The 16,078-nt window shown below is 34.6% G+C and overlaps 1 protein-coding gene across 10 annotated transcripts in view; it reads left to right on the forward strand.

Annotated features, from left to right (window-relative positions):
- Positions 1-16,078, forward strand: part of NFAT5 (nuclear factor of activated T cells 5) — a 182,887-nt gene that overhangs the window by 142,057 nt on the left and 24,752 nt on the right. For all 10 annotated transcript variants that reach the window (XM_032424469.1, XM_032424473.1, XM_032424472.1 and 7 more), the window contains 3 exons: positions 8,403-8,537; positions 8,663-8,715; positions 14,944-15,076. In XM_032424469.1, coding sequence (XP_032280360.1) covers positions 8,403-8,537; positions 8,663-8,715; positions 14,944-15,076 — 321 coding nt within the window. The remainder of the gene's footprint in view (positions 1-8,402; positions 8,538-8,662; positions 8,716-14,943; positions 15,077-16,078) is intronic.

Here is a 16,078-nt window from a genome sequence, read left to right on the forward strand (position 1 = left end):
ACCATATATTCTGCTTTCCCTGTAAGTATTATTACAAGTAATAAATAGGAAAATTTTTTCCTTTATATGTCACTTAAGAAGATTTTCATTGAGTGTAATTTTCTTTGGCATTGTGTTTTTGTAATTTGTACCTGAATTCAGAAGAGCAAAAGAGACTCAGTTCCATTCAGTTGAATTTCCTTTGGGTTGTTTTCTGTATTATGACCTTGCTACCCCTACAGAACCTTTGTTATTGTATTTTAGTTTTGTCAAATTGTTCATCCTTTGTAAATCTTATTTTTCCCTTTCTTTTAATTCATCTTCAAAATGATTATATAGCCATACTCTAGCTTAGCAAACGCCCTAATTTTTTTTTAAGTACTAAAATATCTTTCTGATGTCAAGAGAGCTCAGTTGGATTTCTCTGTTTTTCATTATTATGACAAATTTGTGTTGATACTAGTATTTCCTTGGGCTATTTCTGGGTGATGTGCAATTATAAATAGACTGCTTTTACAAATCATAGATTCCATGTCCATTCTATTGCATTTAGATAGGGACAAAATAAACAATCTGTAGATGGTTTATTGAGTTTTAAAGCTTTTCTAATTGGGGTGCTCCAATTCTGGATTTACTATAATTCACGGTATGTCCCAACTTGACTCTTAAAGGATGAATTTCCAATTTTAATGGTGTATTTGCAGTTCTTTTTTTAAGTGATCTAATACTTTGAGCATGACCATAGCCACTCTCTGAAGGCCAGAGCCAGGAGATGCTAGATAATTGAGATCATACTGCTTCGGCAGAGACTGCGAATTGGTTGCCAACTTTAATTATTTGTTTTTTCTTTCATTAGTGTGTTCAATCATTTCTTCATTTTCTTTTTCATTAAGTTATTATTAAAGTATAAATATAACTGGCTAAAGATGGTAGAAAATACAAAAGAACTGGAAAACATAATTTTCTGAAATTTTTCATCTGTAATTATTATCATTTGTTAATTATCACTCTTAATGATAATATTGTCCACATTGCAAAAAAGTGTATCTCTCTGGGAGGTGATGTGTGGGGTAGATTTGATGGCCCTAAGAAGCAATGGAAAGGATATATGGCCAATGATAAAAATTAACATGCTTTGAACTCTGACTATATGCCAGGGATTTTGTTAAACACTATAAGTATTGTATCATTTAGTCCTCTCTGTTACCTTATATGGATTCCATTCTACAGTTGATGAAACGGAGACTTAGAGTTATTTACTCCCTCAAGGTCACATAGCTAGTAAATAGTAAGACTAGGATTCAGAGCCTCTGCTTTTAGCCACTATGCTATATTGTCATTATAATCACTTAAAATTGCAGTGCTGAAACCAAATTTAAACAATTCATTTCATCCTAGCCAAAGCCTCTGGATGGTTAGGACTATGGTTACAGAAAGAGATTGTTAGTGAACTGTTTCCTCTACCTAGGAGATTTATTTGTGTAATTTAGACTTTTTATGAATTGAGAAAATAGATCTCTGTTCATACTGGAGGATTTTACTTGAATACCTGTATTGTCCCTTCCATTTCCTTTTGTAGAAGTCGTTTATTATGGAGGTGTAGGTTATTTATTTTTATTCCTTTAGTTGACTATTTGTCACTTTTCATCTGCTTAGAGAAACTGGATTAGATAAACATGATCAGTACTTTCTTTGAAAGAAAGGGTTACCAAAAACGATGTGGTCTTGCCATTTGTGACAACATAGGTGAATCTACAGGGTTTTATACTAAGTGAAACAAGTCAGAGAAAGACAAATACTGTATGATTTCACTTATATGTAGCATCTAAAAAAAAACAAATGTGAATAAACAAAAAGTAGAATAAGACCTATAAATACAGAGAACAAACTGATGGTAGCCAGGTTGCTGGGGGATGAGCAAAATGGGTGAAGGGGAGTGGAAGATACAAGCTTCCAGTTATGGAATGAGAGAGAATAAAAGGTGCAATATAGGGAATATAGTCAGTGGTATTGTAATAGCATGGTGACAGATGGTAGCTATACTCCTGGTGAGCATAGCATAAGGTATAGAATTGTTGAATCACTATATTGTACACCTGTAACTAATGTAACATTGTATGTATGTCAATTATACTCAAAAAAATTATTTTTGAAAGAATAAAAAAATGAAGGGGTACCTTGACAGTAATAGTTCCCATACTTCTTTTAATTTGCAAATAAGTTTACATGATAGTTTTCATAGTTTGTTCTTTTTTTTTTTTTTTAAGATTTTTTATTTATTTGACAGAGAGAGCACAAGCAGTTGGAGTAGCAGGTAGAGGGAGAGGGAGAAGCAGGCTCCCTGCTGAGCAAGGAGCCCAATGCGGGGATCCATCCCAGGACCCTGGGATCATGACCTGAGCCAAAGGCAGTTGCTTAACCAACTGAGCCACCTAGGCGTCCCTTTATTTCTTATTAATGTTATTTTCATGGACTTTCATACAAACAGGTTTTTTTCCTTTAAAAAAAAACTAGCTTAAAATATTTCTAATAGTAATTTCTATGAATATCAATTACATCTAATCCTTTAGGCAAGAATCTAAGCTTCCGTTTTTAAAAATACTTATTTATTTAAGTAATTTCTACCCCCCAACTTCGGGCTTAAAGTTATGACCCTGAGATCAAGAGTCGCATGCTCTTCTCCCTGAGCCAGCCAACCACCCGTAAGCCTCCTGATCTGTACATTGCTAGTGGATCAGTGATTTGATTTTTTGAAAACCTATCATTGTATGTAATGAATGTCATCATTCTTTGTTCAGAATATAATTTTAATTTGATCTTCATGGGTTTTCATTAAATATACTACCTAGCAGTCTGTAGATTGATCAGACAATCTTTTTTTATTGTTTAACTGACAACAAAATGAAATCTTTTGAAATTTTTATTACTTTTTAGGGGCACCTGGGTGGCTCAGTCGTTAAGCATCTGCCTTCGGCTCAGGTCATGATCCCAGGGTCCTGGGATCGAGCCCCACATTGGGCTCCCTGCTCCGTGGGAAGCCTGCTTTTCCCTTTCCCACTCCCCCTGCTTGTGTTCCCTCTCTCCCTGGTCTCTGTCTATCGGATAAATAAATAAAATCTTTTTTAAAAAAATGTATTACTTTGGGGTGCCTGGGTGGCTCAGTTGGTTAAGCGACTGCCTTCGGCTCAGGTCATGATCCTGGAGTCCCAGGATCGAGTCCCACATCGGGCTCCCTGCTCAGCAGGGAGTCTGCTTCTCCCTCTGACCCTCTTCCCTCTCATGCTCTCTGTCTCTCATTCTCTCTCTCAGAAATAAAAAATCTTAAAAAAAAGAAATTTTATTACTTTTTAATTACTTTTGTTTAAATATTAAACTAGATGTACAGGAAAAGGCATTAACTTCAATATTACTTTTCATAGTATTATTTTATCTCTGTCTTATACTCTGTGGTTTATAAAGCGCTTTCATGTATGCTGAGGTCTTAGGAAGTTAATAAATAAATGTTTCCCTTGTAATTGGAGTTAGACACATAGGAGTTAGAGAAATTGAGATGATAATGCCAACTTGACTACTGATAAAACTGTTCAAAAGAGGACTTTTTCATCCCAGAGTAGGATACATCTATCCACCCAGTCAGAGCAGCCTTCTACAATTGCAGGCCTCTTATCAACAGGCACAAACCATCTAAAACGTATGCTTTGTGCATGTAGGCAGTTGCAGAAGAGGGAGGAAAGAAGACTGGGCTAATCATGCCCAACCCCTGGTTCCAAATCCTCTGTAGTTAAGTCATTCCTCCTCTCTAGTGAGTATTAATCGAATGGAGTTTCCTATTAATAGTAGTACTACATTATCCCATTTGATCTTGACAACAAGTCTGTTATTAATAAAGTAGAAATGATTGGTTTCACTTTAATAGAATAGGGACAAACTGTTGAGAGTAGGAAATGATAGATAAGAGATAATCTGATTTTTTTGTTCATTGTTTTGAGCTGATATCTACTATAAAATATAGGGAAGAATTAATTTTTATCAACTTTAATAGTGGATATACTTTTTAAGTTGTATAGCTTATAATTAGGGTTTTGGCATATAGGCATCTAATTATCTTAAATTCACATACAATTAGGTTCATGCTTTCTGTCCTATAATAGACAGCTTCTTTTTTTCTTTTATAATAGTTTACTGAGATATAACTTGCAAACCATGCAATTAAGCCTTTTAACGTGTACAGTTTTATCATATTCACAAAGTTGTATGACCATCACTGTTATCTAATTTTAGAACATTTTTATTGCCACCAAAAAAGGAAACCCTGTACCTCTTAGCAGTCACTCTCCATTCCCCCGTTATCCGCGAGCCTGGAAACCACTATTCTATTTTCTGTCTCTATGCATTTGCCTATTCTGGACATTTCATATAAATGGGATCATACAATAGGGGCACCTGGGTGGCTCAGTTGGTTGAGCGGCTGCCTTCAGCTCAGGTCATGATCTCAGGGTCCTGGTCTCCCTGCTCAGCAGGGAGTCTGCTTCTCCCTCTCCCTCTTCCCCTCCCTCCCTCTATCTCTCCCTCTCTAAATATATGTGTGTGTGTATATATATATACACACACACACTGAAGAAGTGGTAAGATTTGAAGTTAGTAGAGCCAGGCAAGATCTGTTTTATAGGAACTTGTGTGTTGAGCTAAAGAATTTGAATTTTAACCTGACCACTTTAGGAAACGTGAGGCTTGCACTTAGGCTTTAGAGTGTGGGGATATGAGGGAGGAGGAAAAGTAAACATATAAATAATACACAGTGAAACAAAGGGCCCAAAAAATCTTTTTATTTAAAAAATTTAAAATAAGAATGTTTGTTCCATTATGGGTTCCTGGTTTATGTTTATTTCCATGAATATAACCTTTATGACAGGTTTGAGTAATTGGAATAGAAAGAGAGGTAAAAAGGAAATAGGTTAGTAAGAAGGGTTAGAATTGGAATGGGAGGTAGAAGGAAACAGGAAGATGAGAGGGAGGCAGAAGAGGAAGAGGGACCAAAAGGTGATAGAGGTGGAAGGGAGGAGAGGAAACAGACATTTGATCTTCCAACTAGAGACACTCAGTGGAAAGAAGGCCTATTGCCAGAATTCATGTTGTGCTTTATGACATTGAAAAAGAAGGTCTGCTTTTACTTGCTGGTTGAACAGTGACCATTGCATCCATTATCTGTTTTTGTTTGTTTGTTTTTAAGGGGATGGAAGAATTATCCCCTTTTATATTCTTGACCTATTTCTATTTCTCCAGACAATACAGGTATACATGTTTTTTGTTTTGTTTTGTTCTGGTATATTGTATATATTATTTGGTGATACTGTATCAAATTAAGAATATCAATTTTCATACTTTTTTAGTATCTACCCTCCTATGCTAATTTTTTAAATATAACAAAATTAATTATAGCTTTCTTCACAATAATGTATATTGGATTAAATCTGACTGAATTTAACAAGTTTCTACTTCCCTTATTTCTCTGTATCCCACAACTTCAGGAAAAGGATAATATCATTGAATAAACTTCCCTTCTCTTCACAGACATTATTAAAAAGCTTTACTAATGGGGCGCCTGGGTGGCTCAGTCGTTAAGCGTCTGCCTTCGGCTTGGGTCGTGATCCCAGGGTCCTGGGATCGAGCCCCGCATCGGGCTCCCTGCTCAGCGGGAGGCCTGCTTCTCCCTCTCCCACTCCCCCTGCTTGTGTTCCCTCTCTCGCTGTGTCTCTCTCTGTCAAATAAATAAATAAAATCTTTAAAAAAAAAAAAAAGCTTTACTAATTCTTTTGGCATGCTGTTATTTTTCAGTATTCAGATATTCATTAATTTTTTTCAACTTTATTTTTGAGCTGCTATTTGAAAAGCATCTAGAAGCACATTGTTTTTATAATACCAGAAAAGTGGCTGCTTTTTTTGTGTTAAAATTTTAAAGCAGTATGATCACTTTCAAGAGCTGGCTTACTAATTACTTAAAGATAAAAATAAAATAGTTAATGCTTAAATAATACTGACTTTAGTTCTGTTTAGTATGGTGTCTGGGCTCTTAGGTAACCATTAAACTTTTTAATAGAAAAAACCTTTTAAGGTCAAAAGTTAAAAGTTAAATTATCTTGAACAGTAACAGACTAGTTCTTTGTGTAAGTACAGATATATAGAAGATACATACACGTTGTACCTTCAGAGGAGCCTCATTTGGCCATCATATGCTCTTAATACATAAAAGGAAAAAATGAGATAGGGGAAAAAAAAGTTTTGATAAGCATCAGTGGAATGGAATTTCCACATAGTATTTGGAAATGGGAAAGTTTGTATACTTTCCATTCATTTCGTTAATACAATATATCCATGTAATTTTCACCTCTTAATTGTTTTCTAATCAAAATAATATTTACTGGGGCTCCTGGCTGGCTCAGTCAGTGGAGCATACAACTCTTGATCTTGGGGTTATGAGTTTGAGCCCCATGTTGAGTGTAGAGATTACTTAAAAAATCTTTTAAAAAAATTTACTGTGTTTTTCTTGAACATCCTTTAAAAACAGCTATCTAGTTCCAGTGTTACTCTAAAAAGCTATAAATAAGTTCAGTTAATTCTTCATTTAAAAAGGGCATATAATTGCCAGTATTTGACCAATAACTGTTTCCATTCTCTTCATACTTTAACCCTGTTAATGGGTTCAAACCAATGTATAAGGATATACATTCACAATTTCTTTTAAACTCTTAGACATTGCTAAAAGTGTCATTTGCCATTTAAATATTTAATAAGGACAGGATACTTGTTTATATCAGTAAGTGAGGCTAAATGATGCTGCAGTAACAACAACGACAAAAAACTCAGTGGCACTCAACAACAGTTCTATTTCTCCCTCACTTTATGATAATATTGGCTGTGGTTTGGAAGCAGGTCCATTCTCTTCACTCTAGGATCCAGGCTGAAGAAGCTGCCCTTATCTAGGACATTGCCATTTTTGTAGTAGAGGGAAAAAAGGAAATAGTGGAACCATGTGAAAAGCTATTCCTTGGAACTGGCATATTATTTCAGTTCACATTTCATTATACAAACAAGTCACATGGCCAGTCCTGATGTGAGTGGAGCAATAATTATAGCCTTTTCACAAGGAAGGACCTAGGAAAAGAGGGGCAGTGAATATTTTGACAATAAAAATTTCCTATATGGTATTATTATAAAGATAAAATTAACTATTTAAATATATAAGTGTCTATGGAGAAAAAAGTTAAACTTTTCCTAAAGTTTAGTGGACTCTCTTACTAATTTAGAAGTCGGTGAGTTATACAGCCAAATTTAAGTTTACCTTTGCAGTGCTTATGTTGTGAGGGTTTACTAAAACAACGGATAGTGTAATCTCTGTCAAAGTGTTTAACCTCTTGGGGTGCAGTTTTTTGAGTACTTAAAAGGTATTTATTTGCATACACCAGCATCTCAGTATTTTGGTGGAAAACTAGTCCTTAAGTGTCAATAAGGAAGAATGTTTTTGGAGTCAAATATATTGGGGAACCTATATACTGTATTCACTTCTTGGATATTTATGGTGTTTATCAGAATATTAAATACTTGGTGAAATCCTTTTGTTCATTTAGCTTTGCTTTAATCCTTATTTCCCAGATTTACTTGACTTAGGAATCTGTTTTGCTAAGCAATACCTATTAAATTTTCTTAAGGAAATCCTGGCATGAGAAAGTTGGTAGGCTAATTATAATTTATTCATTAGATGTGTGCCCTCGGTACTTTACAACTTCTTTCTTTATTTTAGTAGTGGTTACTTAGTCTTTATGCACTAGTTTTTCAATTATTTTATTTTTTAACCTCATGTTATCCTAGTTCAGGGAGATCCTCTGGTAGAAAAAACTATTCTGAATTGGATTCAGTCTGTTTTTAGGTGTTCTTTTGGTATATGGGGCCTCTGAGTCCTGGGTGTAGATCCTTAAAGAAGCCCTCAGTACCACCCAGAGGAGATACTGCCTCAGAAGTCTAGTAATCGCAAAAGCATAGCTGACATTTTTGAGGTTAGGATTGTGGGACAAGCTTGTTTTTTAAACAGAATTTTTTAAAAATATGATTAAGACAGAATTAAAAAATATATATTATTAAAACTAAATGCACATTTTAAAACTCGTTTATTAATTCACATAACGATAAAACAAAGATACATAAAATAAAACCTCATCTTAGGCATTAATCCATCCCTACAAAATCTTATCAGAGTTATTAAAAATTAATATGGATTTTCCTGGATTTTTCTCTGTTAGGGTGAAAGTTAAGTTGCAGAGTAAAGGAAGTCAAATTCAGGGGTCAAAAAAGACAACTTCTAGAACTGATTTTAGAAAAGAAATAAGTGTTGGTGGTTCTTTTTATGGAATGCTTATGTGTACCCACAGCTCAGCCAGCAGGAGTGCCAGAAATCTTAAAGAAAAGCTTGCATAGCTGTTCGGTGAAAGGAGAGGAAGAAGTATTTTTAATCGGCAAGAACTTTCTGAAAGGAACTAAAGTTATTTTCCAAGAAAATGTTTCTGGTAAGTAGGCATAATATTGGTATGGAGATTTTCGCATGTTCTACTTTGTTATAAAGATATAATAATAGCTACAGAGTAAAAAAAGTTTCAAAATTTTAGTAAATTACTGTTTTTATTTCAATCAGATGAAAACTCTTGGAAGTCAGAAGCTGAAATTGACATGGAATTATTTCATCAGGTATAATTTTAAGACTTTTTGTAGTTTAATTATTTACTCTCTGAGAAATTCAGTTTTGTTCTGAAATTTTCCTAAATCAACAGATTAAATTTCTTCTTTATGTGGGATTCATATAAATCATATAAGTTTCTTTCTTGAATTTCTGTAACTGAAAATTCCACTGGTGCTAGAAATGACAGTTCTCTATTTTTAAAAGTTAGAAGCATTAGTAAATTATCATTGTTAATAAATGAGACATTTATTTCCTAATATTTGTTTTTTCTGAGGATTTGGATTATCCTAGCCTACCATTTAGTTAAATCAAAGGGAAACTTATTTGTTGACTACCTGCTGTGTCAGGTGTTTTATGTTTGTTACCTTTCACAGAGGCACTGTTTGTTAAACTTAATATTAAGAGTCTGTATTTGTAGGACCTCACCATATATTGTTTTCAAAATGACAAGGAAAAAGAGCTTGAAAACAAGGATAAAAAACTGGCTTAAGAATTAGAATGTAGAACAAATAGTACCAAATTTACAGAAGTTGAGACTAGCAGAAAAGAAGGACAAATTTATGAACAAATCAGATAGAAGGCATATGCAGAAGAATAGCGTATATAGGTATAGATCGTGGAGAAAGAACAGCTTGCAGCAAAGCAGGGACAAACTAATGTGTAAAATACCCAAAGCCTAAAATTTACCATTAAATGCTGATGGGAGTAGAAAAGAGCACATGAAAACAAGCAGAGAGATGGAAGAGGCAAAAATTAGAAACTGGCCAATTTATCAAAAAAGTTTATAATTTTTAGTTTTTAAATTTTTTTATTCCTTTGTATTTTTAAAAAAATAAAATTTAAAATATGTATCCAATAAAATACATTGCCAAACTCAAAGCTGAGGGCACAGTGTTCCCTCATTTCAGATAGAAGCCACAAGTTCAGGTATCTCCTGACCACTCTCAGTTTTCAACAGTTGGCTTCAAATTTAGGGTTTCCCACTCCCCACTTAGATTTGCTGGAATAACTCACAGGACTCAGGAAACACTGTATTTAATTTCAGTTTTATTATAGCAAAAGGCCACAAACCAGAACCAGCCAAAGGGAAAGACAGACACACAGAGCAAGGTCTGGGAGGTCCCAAAGGTGAAGCTTTTGTTGTCCTCAGGATGCCTTACATCTCAGCACATCCGTGTGTGACAATATACAAAGTATTATCAATCAGGAAACTCACCCAAGCCATTGGTGTCCAGAGTTTTTGTTGGGGCTCAGCCACATAATGCTCATGCAGCTCACTTGTAGTCTCCAGTTCCATCAGAGGTTGAAACTGATAGGACATTTCAAAGTCCCCTTCATAAATTTGTCCAGTGGCCAAAGCCCCCAGTCAGAGATATTCCTATCAGGCAGGAATTTCTAGGGTCTTAGAGATTACCTTTCAGTAGCCAAGGACAAAACTAGACCTTAGGGTAAAGTTAATTCTTCACAAAATAGTATCCTATGAAGTGGAGCTTCTTACATACCTAGACAAATGCTATATAGAAAGTTTTCCTCTGGCTTTATGCTACTACATGCTGTGAAAAAGAGGTAATAGGACATAACAGTCATTCCTTTGTCACATATACTGTTGGGCAATCTCTGTCTTAACTGAAGTTATAACACTTAATTTGTCACTAACAGTCTTTGTTAACTAAATAAGACAAGTCACTTTTGTGCCCCAGTTTTCTAATCCATAAATTTTTACTAAATTATTTGAGAGGTTCCTTCTAACTCTGACATTTTATGATTTCTTATATAACTTAATTGATCAGACCATTCCCACTCCCCATGAACCAACAGTGGCTTCCTCTCGAGGACTCCCAGAGGTTAGGGGCAGTGTATTATGACTCTTGTGTGTTCCTCATAATATTAAGCACTTAACAGATACTCATGAAAAACTTGTTGGTTCATTTTATTCACTTGGAAGAAAATGAGGACTCTGGGGTCTGAGGTTCCTTATTCTTTTTGAGGGCACTTCAAACCCTGATTGCAACCAGGCTCTTACATGCCTATAGTTTTGGTCCTGACTGAAGCTTAATTTATCCTTACGTGTAATACTTCTATGTGTGCCATAAACATGTTTTGTTTTTTGATGAGTTGGTTACATTAATGTAAACTCCTTTGCTAGTAATATTCTATTACAATTTCTCTTCCTTACCTTATCCTATGACTAGTTCTGGAGACTGAGAAACTTGCCCTATACATTATATAAAATATTAATAAGATAGCCCCAACAAATTATAGTCTTAACTTGCTGTTTCATATAGAACTTAATGTTAAGAAGTCTTTGTTTCTTCTCCTCCTCTTCCTTTTCATCTTCTGCCTCCCTCTTCCTCCTCCCCTTCTTCCTCTGACTTTTCCTCTCCCTCTTCCTCTCTCTTCCTTTCCTTCCTTTTTTCCTTCCTTCTTTACCTTTGAGGCATGGGGTAGTTAATATTCTTAAAACACTTTTTTTCAGGGTAGTTATGCCAGCTACAATAGATTAAAGAAGATTAATCATAAAAATAAGACATGGTGGAATGGAAAGGAATTAATGTCCTTATTTGGTGGCTATATCTAGAGGTCCTGGGGTTTTTGCAAGCAAGTATGTATAACAAACTAAAACATAATATGATCTTTCATTAAGTCTGTGGTTCTGCTGTTCATTTTTAAATTTTAATCTTTTTCAGAGAGCTTTGTCTTTTTTTTTCCTAAGGGACTTTCTGGGAAGTGTTTTAGAACGGGATCACAGTAGAGATATAAAGAACCGATCCAACAGATTATATTAAGGGGAAAAAAAACAAAAATTAAACATTTAGGGGTGCCTGGCTGGCTCAGTTGGTGGAGCATGTGACTCTTGGTCTAAGGATTGTGGGTTTGAGCCTCTGTGTGGAGATTACTTAAAAAAATAAAATCTATTAAAAAAAAACAATTTAGAGGGAAGGGTACTCAGAAAACAAAAGAGAAGAAATTGTAGTCCATAAAGAAATATCAGGCCTATACAGAAGAGCTGAAAGGACCTCTACAATATTAAAAAATGACCAAAAGATGGTGTAGTAGAAAAGACCATTTAAAGATAACTTTGCAAATTGCCATTATGAATAACTGTGATAACTGTTCATTTCCAACCACAAAATCAACTCCTCAGGCATTAAACTTTTTTATTATTTAAAAATTTAAAAGTTGAGGGGTGCCTGGCTGGCTCAGTCAGAGGGGCATGTGAATCTTGATCTCGGGGTTGTGAGTTCAAGCCCCATGTTGTGTGTAAAGATTAAGAATGAATAAAACTTTAAAAACAGACTTAAAAATTGAGATTAATGAAGTCTGAGAAAACAGTTCTTTGTTTAGTATCTGTCTCTTCTATTCAAAGCCGTAATATGTCTCAGGCACATGTATACCAAATGTGGTAAGCACAGGGTCATTATATCTATTCCCATTTTAACAATTTCAGATAAATTCTGTAGGAATTGCCTATTAAATATATACAAAAGATGTAGATCTTAAAGATCAATCTCTAAGAGATCTCTTTTACATATATATAGATATATATATAGTCTTTTTCTTTCTATGAATATGTGTATATATACATACAGTCTTAAAGATAAGTTGGTTTTGAAAGAAAGCAAGAGTTTCACAGCTTGAAATATGGAGGTGATTTTAAAAAGGGAACTAAGAGCTAAAAATGGGTATATTAGATACTAAGAAGTATACAATTTGATTTGAGAATAACTTGTTTTATAAAACATAAAACAGGCATTAGTGTATCAAAAATACAGTTGTGTAGATTGTTATTTCTCAACCTTTAGTCTTCTGGGTTCTTTCTATTACATTCTTTAGAGGGAAAGAATAAAAAAGTAAGGAGAAGCTTTGGAGTTTTGGAGAAGATGGAATTTTTCATATAAATATGGAAAGAAAGTTCTTGAAAGAAATGCCAAAAGAGGTCCTCAGAATTTTTGGGAACATCTAGACTAAACAAAGGCTTGAGAGTTTAGAGGTTATATATTTTCAAATGATTTTATTAGGAATTTTGTTTTGTTATGTGTCTCTAATTATTTATATGTATATATATCCCCAACTGAAAAATGAATGTGGCAGTGATAAATTATCATTTAGGAGAATGAAAAATATCCAGCACCATTCCTTATAAGTTCTAAAAAAAATTATCTGCTGAGAAGGAGAAAATTGTTATTTTGATTCCAAGCAGATTTTTCTAAGAAATTAAAATTGAGATTGCTTCTATTTTTACCCTAGAGAACATTGAACCTGCTCCAAGGACCTCCCAACCCTTTGTATATTTTATCTGTATTGTGCTCCTAGCTTAATGGTAGTTAATTTCTCTTAATTTATTAAAATAGTATATAAAAACAACTTTGTATCACTATTCATAATTTACTTAGTTTTTAACTCAAATCACTTATAGAATTTCTAGATTCAGATTGAGGGAGTAGAAGGAGTAGTATCAAAATAGGGTCATTTTGTTTTTTAAAGGTTTCATATTAGGTTTATTTAAATATGCTCTCCAAAGCAAGTGGAATAAAAGCTTTTAAATAAAATATGCATCAGACTTTTAGATACTAAATCTGTTACTGATTACCAAGAAACAAGATTTTATTCAGAAGAATAATTTCAATTACAGAATTTGCCAAATAATTTTAAGACTGGGAGGATAATTCACAAGTCTCTCCATTCAGCTGTCTCTTTAACTGTAGGTAGGACTGGTTTGTGACATGGTTACAGTGCTTAAACAAAAGAGTAACGTTAAGAGTAGACAGGATTTTAAAACTGTTTATTAGAAGTTGGATCAGTGCAAATACATTTTTGGATGACTTCATGTGCATTTGAATATGTGCTTTCAGATTTTTTCTCCAATATCTGTGAATACACATATGTATACATGTTTTTTCATCTGTCTAAAAAGTGATTTTTTTTTTTTTTTTGAGATGGCTAACTTGCCTTAGGAGGCATAATGCCGTAAATCGGAAGCTGTTTATTTATAATGTGGCTATTTCAGAGAGTGTTTTAAACTGGCTTAGAAAGAAATTTAAGTGCACAAAAATTGAAACCTTGACCTTGGTACCACTTGTCACTTGTTCTGTCAGCTGAGTCCACCAACTGTAGTCTAGCTAAATAAAAAATGTCATCAAACTCATGCCATCCTCATTTGTCAACATTGGCCTCCTGCTTGTCACATCCTCACCGTAGAAACACATAATCACTGCCCCTTAATATTCCTTCCCATTACTGTAATATACTAGGGAAGAAGAGCAAAACTCATATATGGTTCATGGTATCCTCCAAGAAGATGGAGTCCCCTTGAGTGAGTGCTGATGAAGCACTTATGAACTTTTTGCTTATGAGGATGCTTCTGCCACTATCTCGACAAAAAATAACTGTGATTGCTAGGGTTTGGGTGCACGGAACTCTCTTTGACTTTAAATGAGAATTAAAGTGGTTAGGAAGCAGTTGTGAACTGCATTGCGAAGTACATCTCACAATTAATGTTTTACAAAACATATGATAACTGACATTGTGCTTGGTGGACATATTTTTTTTCTCAAAATTTATTCATTCTTTTATTCAACAAATACATTTGAGTATATTTGGTGTAAGGTGCTTAACAGTGGATATAGAACAAAGAACAAAACATCCTAGGTTCTTATGGAGCTTAAATTCTTGTGATTGGAGAGAGACAAAAAACAAATACAGTAATTTCAAGTGGTGATAAATGCTATTTTAAAAATAAACAAGATTATGTGACCAGGTTGGGAAGGGGTGCTACTTTAAATAGGATGGTCATAGAAGGCCTCTCTGTGGAGGTTAACATTTTGAATAAGACCTGAAAATGGGTAAGGAACTAGCCATCTGAAGAGGTGAAAGAAGAATATTCCAGTGGGAGAAACCAGCAAGTAATAATGACTGTGAGATAAAAAAAATGAATTTAGTGTGTTAAAAGAATGGAGTGAGAAGGTCATTGTGGCCAGAGTATAACAAGCCTGGGGGGAATGGAAAAGAGATACAGTTGACAGGAGAAGCACCTTGTAAGCCACTGTAAAACATTAAAAGCAATTTTAAGATTAATGTCCTGATGCCTATGAAACCTGATCTTTAAACTGCATTTTTTTCTAGTCAGACTTTTTACATTTTACAGCTAACAGAAAATGTACTTAATTATAATTATTTCGAGATTTTAATTTAAATATTGCTCCTTTTTTAACTCTTGTTATTTCCTTTAAATTTAGAATCATCTTATTGTGAAGGTTCCCCCATATCACGACCAACATATAACTTTGCCAGTATCAGTGGGAATTTATGTAGTGACCAATGCTGGAAGATCTCATGATGTTCAGCCATTCACTTACACTCCAGACCCAGGTATGTCAAAATAAAAAATTCTGAACTAAAATCAGTAATTAATTTCTAGTTCTTTGGAAGCATATTGAAGACCAGCCAACCAAGAAGAAAAAGTTGTGTGCTAAGATGAACTGATACTAAGGACATTATTTCCTAAGAAGATGGCCACCTGTTTTTACTCTTGCGTTAAGGGTATTATTTCTGCCTATGCTCTAATAGTAAAAAGAAAAACTAGGAATGCTCTGAAGTCCTACTCTTCAGAATTATATCATGCAGATTACTTCTTAGTAAGAATTACCATTCATTAAGTACCTCTTATGTGTGGAAAGGTCAAAGCGACAACCTTGGGAAACTGTTAATAGTTTAGTCTGTGTCTGGCTTATAGGATGCATTTTGGGAGAGGTGAGAGATAAGCTTGGATTGATAAATGATAAAATCACAAATAGAGTTACATGCATGTAACAGATTCTAATTTGTGTAATAGTCAAAAATATCAAAAGACTACTGGATTTTAATAAATATTTTAAATATAATTTCAAGCATCTAGGTAAAGTAGTTACTTCAGAAACCAAAGCAATAAGAATACTTGAAATGTTTATAAGTTTAAAAGATCTCTGGGTAAGAAGTATCTTAAGAATTTTTTGCCTAGGGTGCCTGGGTGGCTCAGTTGGTTAAGCAACTGCCTTTGGCTCAGGTCATGATCCCGGAGTCCTAGGATCAAGTCCCACATCGGGCTCCCGGCTCAATGGGGAGCCTGCTTCTCTCTCTGACCCTCTCCCCTCTCATGCTGTTTCTCTCTCTCTCTCTCTCAAATAAATAAAGTCTTTAAATTAAAAAAAAAAAATCTGTTAAAAAAAAAAGAGGGGCGCCTGGGTGGCTCAGTCGTTAAGCGTCTGCCTTCGCCTCAGGTCATGATCCCAGAGTCCTGGGATCAAGCCCTGCATCGGGCTCTTTGCTCCGCGGGAAGCCTGCTTCTCTCTCTCCCACTCCCCGTGTTTGTGTTCCCTCTCTCGCTGTGTCTCT

This window comes from Phoca vitulina, unplaced genomic scaffold (assembly GCF_004348235.1).
Source record: "Phoca vitulina isolate PV1807 unplaced genomic scaffold, GSC_HSeal_1.0 scaffold30, whole genome shotgun sequence".
Lineage (NCBI taxonomy): Eukaryota > Metazoa > Chordata > Mammalia > Carnivora > Phocidae > Phoca > Phoca vitulina.